General features: G+C 37.2%; 1 protein-coding gene across 1 annotated transcript in view; it reads right to left on the reverse strand.

Moving 5' to 3' along the window:
* Window positions 1–2,306: 2,306 nt before the first annotated feature.
* The window catches only part of LOC141332431 (C-type mannose receptor 2-like), a 5,044-nt gene continuing 1,350 nt past the window's right edge, over window positions 2,307–6,000 (reverse strand). Inside the window, exons 3-4 of the mRNA XM_073837566.1 lie at window positions 2,841–3,194; window positions 2,307–2,671 (exon numbers count right to left, since the gene is read on the reverse strand). Of these exons, the coding sequence (XP_073693667.1) occupies window positions 2,307–2,671; window positions 2,841–3,194 (719 nt within the window). The remainder of the gene's footprint in view (window positions 2,672–2,840; window positions 3,195–6,000) is intronic.

Below are 6,000 nucleotides of genomic sequence, written 5' to 3' on the forward strand. Positions count from 1 at the left end.
TTCTCAGTGTTTCACATTAAACCAGTAATTTATAATCTAAAAACACGATTAAAACATTAAACTCTATAGAAGGGAAAGAGAAGTAGCTGCAGCAAACACAGAGCATTACAACACAACTTTTAATTAATAAGCTTCATACCACACCCTTCAGTTACATTAATTATTTCAGGATAAAATGGAAAGAATATAAATATCTGTTACAATGGGGGTCTGGAGACTGATGTGTGGATCCATATGCAAAGCTTTATTAAAAGACGCAGTCAAGACAGGCAGGGGTCAAACACCAGCAAACAGGAACAACAAGGGAAATCCGAAAGAGTAATCCAGTAAACAGGCGTGAAGGTCAGGGCGGGCGACAAGATTCAAAACAAGAAAACAGTCCAGGGTCGAAAAACACATGAACTTGAAAGGTTAAATACTAAACAATGACCAGTCCTCACAGAGGGGGAAGGGAAGGCTTTATACCAAACACCTAGGGGTCACATGACAAAACTAACCAATGGGGAATGGACACATGGAACAGGGAACTAATGAGAGCATGACACATACAGACAAGAGTAAAGCATGGTGGGTTGAGGTGACACAGCATAAACAGAGGCTGCATCCGAAATCGCCTACTTCTCTACTAAATAGTAGGGAAAAGCAGTAGGCAAGCGAATAAGTATGTCCAAATCCTTAGTATTTGTAAAAGAGTTTCGGTATTTATAAAAGCGAGATTCGGGTGTACGTCTACTTAAAGTGCGTCCGAATATGCCTACTTACCTACTATATAGTAGGAAAAAAGAGTACGTGAAGAAATAAGTAAGTTCGAAACCTCAGTATTCATGAGACCTTTGTCTCATCTGCTGCGGTCTTTTCATCCTCAGTAGAAAAAGATTAAAAACCAATATGTTTAATAAAGCTTTGTTCCATGTGTATTTATTTATGTTCATGGTTACTTTTATTATTTTACTAATTTATTCATGTTTCCTGATGTTGTCAGTAAATAAAATATAACATTTTCATAAGCGTATGCATTTATTCATTACTTCATTGAAAAAAAAAAACAACAACATTATGCTTGTTTAACTAAAAATATCATTAATTATTAGTCAGCATTTATCATTATTGTTGGTACGTGTTTGAGTGGGCTAGCAATGCATTCTAAAGTTATTATAATTTCTAAGTAGCAATACTTAAATTTTTCGAGTGTAAAATCAACAGTCTTCTCCAAAGGTAAGATCTTTGAGCAACTGATCGACGTCTTCTTTGTGCAGATGTTGCAAACATGGAGGAAAGCGTACTAGGTAGGGTTGTCATGTTACTGATGCCATGAGGGGTCACTGTCGCTCAAATTTTTGTATTATTATTACTGCAGAATTTATAATTCCATACAAACTCAGGGAAAGACTTAAGTATCTTTAACAAAGAACAATCATGACAGAAAACATAACTATAATAGGTTTGCGTACATAGTACAAGATTAGATACAGAAAAAAAAAATTAAATATATTTGAATATTCATAAAATCACAATGAATTAAAAATTGCATTTGTTTTTGTTATTTATTTATTATTATTTTAAGTTTCAGGGATGAATGGACAGAGAAATTCAGCAATAAAAAGGAAAACAAATCAGATCTAAGCTAGTTTTGCACAATTTTGCCCATTAACATATTCAAGACAACAAATTTGGGGGTTTTAGTCATTTTAGTATTGTTAAAAATATAAAAACTTCAATCAATCCAAAATAAGCAGATTTCATCAACATCAAAATGTTTACAGATAGATGAATTAAATCCGTCGCTCATATCATTTCATGTTGCGCTTGTTATAACGTCATAGGTCACATGATAACGTCAACATGGCGGAACGCATCCATACTCAACGAGATTTGGCTGTTGAGTAGGTACTCTTTTAGCGCTCGTTAAGTAAGTACTTATTGAAATTAAGTACCTACTCATTGAGTAGGCGATTTCGGACGCAGCCAGAGTCAAATATTTACACAAACGTTGAACCAACTGCAACAATTGCTTTGGAAAATGATTTGAAACGCCACACGCTGGTGTCGCCTGCTGCTTAAAACGGTACAATGAAAAACTCCTTTCACAAACCATCTGCAAATGTTTTATAAAAAGAATCTTCTAACAAATGCAATAAACGAATCATCTGATGTCATTAAATATTAAGTGTCTGCAAAATCTGTTATTGTATTAAATTGTAGGGCTTGTTTTGATTATGGAGAACAAATATAAGGCCAATTAGATTTGTGTTTCAAACCCAACCATCACTAAAACGTATAAGGAAGCTCTTTGTATCCTTTCACTCCTAATATCTGCTGCAGATGAAGTTGAGTTTGTCGTGTTCAGGATGGCTGATCCAGCGCTGATCTCCTCCAGACTGAACTGCTCCAGATCTCACTGCATGTTCACAGTCCTCCTCTGATGTGCCGTTCCCTGGAGCCCAGTTCTGATAGCACACGGTCTCTCCATTCACCCAGAACCAGATGCCCACAGTGCAGGAGTGACGTAAACCCAACCACACCGCCGCAGTAGACGCCTGTTTAACCACGTTCATCACACGACGCTGAATCTCTTTTGAATGAACCGAGACCAGATCCACATGATTCTGTCTGCAGTATCTCAGAGCTTCAGACCACGTCAGATTATCTTTGATCACAATCAGTTCAGGATCTAAAAACAAAACCACAAGCAGAAAGTAGAGAGAGACAAAAAATCTGACAAAAATGCATAAAAAACACTATGAATTTGTCATGGCAGACATGTAGAGAGAACTTTAAGAGATCTGGAGGTGATGGATGGATTGTGTGTGTGTGTGTGTGTTTTGTGAGGATCTACTCGCCTTCATAGCACACAAAATCTAAATGGTTGATGCACTGGCTGTCAATCCATTGTCCCTGAGTGCTCAGTTGAACAGCTGCACAGTTTTCATGACCTCCAATATTATTCGGTTCACCAGTGTTCCAGTATCTGAATGAGGAGTCAGTCTGATCTGACCACTGCCATGAGTCTCTGACTCTGAACAGACCAATCCAGACATGTGATCCAGATAAATGTCTATCACTAATAAGCTTTTCAACCTGTTGATTCTCATTCTGGTTTTTCACACTGACCAGATCAATGTGATTCTGTCTGCAGTAACTCTGAGCATCTCTCCAATTCATCGTCTGATTGACAAAGACGAGTCCTGTGTTTACTTTAAGAGAAACAAGTGAAAACCGGTTGTTCATTATTCGTACACTGCTTTATGGATTTGTAAGAATTACAGTCCTCGACCAGATTCCACTCTACAATATATGGCTCCATAATGGCTTAATTATTATAGAGAAGAAGAAAGTCAACAGTTTAGACCATTTGGGATAATCACATCCTGAGCAAAAGGTGACCAATTGTTGAAAGGGAGCGGTTGAGAGACACTGAGAACCATCTCAGACAAAGGGGACATACAGACCACAGCTGTTACGACAGGAGCAACTTCATTTACATTACAGTTAACTACCCTTAATGCTATAAAAAGGTTTGAGCTAAGGATGTACAGTACATTGCTGCAATAAAAATAATTTGGGTAATTATGTTGAGTGGACATATTATCCTAAAAGGATAACAAGCTGTTTACTTGCTTGCTCACATGTTTGTAAGTGAACCACATGCTTTAATAGTTTTTTTTTTTTTTTTTTTTTTTTTTTTCTCAGTTTGTTGTTTGAGTAAATTTTATAAAACTTGACTGTGTGACATGTACTTGATTATTTTTAGAGTTAACTTAAAATACTTGAGAAGAAATTACTCATACTAACTGGCCATGTGAAATTTAACTTAGTTATGTAGATTTTACATAATTCAATACTTAAATCTAACTTAATAGTTATGCGTCCAAACAAAAATTAAGTAAATCTCATTGTTTTTAATGTATTTCACTGTAGTACAATTATGTGGTCTTGTTTTATTCACCCTAAAATCATGAAATAGACATGTGACAATGTGCCCCATAGGTGGGGTACAAAATGGACCTTTGGGAGGGCATTTACACCTGGGCCCGTATCCCTAAAGAATTTTTGTGCAAAAAGTGGCTCCTAGCGGCCAAATTCTAAGAAAATTCTCAGAGTCATGACGTTTTCTTAGAATTTCCCCTAAAAGTGACACGAAAATCCCAGTTAATATAAAAGCTATTCCTCAAGATTCCTAGCGCTTAAAAGGGCTCCTAAGGCGAGATCTGCTAAGAGCAGGGAAGAGGACTTTTAGTGGCTTAGGAGTTCCCCTAAGCAGCTGCACAAAATGGCCATTTTCTGTGTTTGTAGGATATTTGTTAACAAGCCTTCATAAATAGACCAGCCAGCAATCACAGACATTGATAAAAGCTGAGCCGTGTTACCCTCGTTAAGACCACACTGAGTTGTAACGTTGCAATTTCTACTTCATTAAGGACAGCCCATCTTGTTTTCAATGGGGTCCATATGGGAGTGAAAGTACAAAATATGCCAGCTAGGATATTAATATGAGCAAATAAGACACGAATCATTATTTGAACAGGGTGTGATGAGCTTAAGTTTTCACATATTTTAGTTTATAATGTTAGGCTATAACCCCTACAGCTTACTAATCATTTTCCAGATATTTTCTTGAATGTGAAATATTATTTACAATTACAGTCTGCATAAGATTAGAGTGTATAATTATGTTTATTGATTTGAGGGTACATCCTTTGCTCATTATCACCAAAAGTTCATTTTCATCAAACTTGTAGGATCAACCAATCACGGCTTTTGAAATGATGACTCATACCTAGCAACGGGGTCAACCACACCTCCTCACTAAGATAGGATTTTCCATCCATTCCTTGCTCAGAGTTCACTGAAAATGTTCTGGAATCACTTCTAAGCTAAAACTCCTGGCAAGGAATTTTTAGGTTAGTTAGGAGCTCTCTGAGAGGATTCTCAGAATCTTTAGGGATACGGGCCCTGGATTGGTTGATCCTACAAGTTTGATGAAAATGAACTTTTGGTGATAATGAGCAAAGGATGTACCCTCAAATCAATAAACATAATTATACACTCTAATCTTATGCAGACTGTAATTGTAAATAATATTTCACATTCAAGAAAATATCTGGAAAATTAATAGTAAGCTGTAGGGGTGAAATGTGAAAACTTAAGCTCATCACACCCTGTTCAAATAATGATTCGTGTCTTATTTGCTCATATTAATATCCTAGCTGGCATATTTTGTACTTTCACTCCCATATGGACCCCATTGAAAACAAGATGGCCTATCTCAAGGGGCTGTCCTTAATGAAGTAGAAATTGCAACGTTACAACTCAGTGTGGTCTTAACGAGGGTAACACGGCTCAGCTTTTATCAATGTCTGTGATTACTTTCTTCTCCGGTGTAATAGCGTTGTGGCGTCGAGTTGGTGAAGTAATTGCATCTCTAAGGAGATCCACCACAAACATGATTCCTGCACGATCCAATCTGTAGAGTCTCAATAATTCCCTGTCATCCAGTGTTTGCAGGACATCTCTCCTGCCTCCTCTGTTGGCCATTTTGTGCAGCTGCTTAGGGGAACTCCTAAGCCACTAAAAGTCCTCTTCCCTGCTCTTAGCAGATCTCGCCTTAGGAGCCCTTTTAAGCGCTAGGAATCTTGAGGAATAGCTTTTTATATTAACTGGGATTTTCGTGTCACTTTTAGGGGAAATTCTAAGAAAACGTCATGACTCTGAGAATTTTCTTAGAATTTGGCTGCTAGGAGCCACTTTTTGCACAAAAATTCTTTAGGGATACGGCCCTGGTCTTTTCAAGATTGGATAGGAATTTGATTGGAGAAAATGCATCACCACTTTAGGAGGTAACGCATTCCAGACGAAACTGGACAAGTGTAAATGCATCTGGTTGTTGAATCCACATATGCAAATTTTACTTCCCCCAAAATATTAAAATAATAAACATGTAAGAGCGTGTTATAGGCTATATGGCATGTTATAGTCAAATATGACAGCGCTAATGCGACA

The sequence above is a fragment of the Garra rufa genome, chromosome 3, assembly GCF_049309525.1.
Source record: "Garra rufa chromosome 3, GarRuf1.0, whole genome shotgun sequence".
NCBI classification, from domain to species: domain Eukaryota; kingdom Metazoa; phylum Chordata; class Actinopteri; order Cypriniformes; family Cyprinidae; genus Garra; species Garra rufa.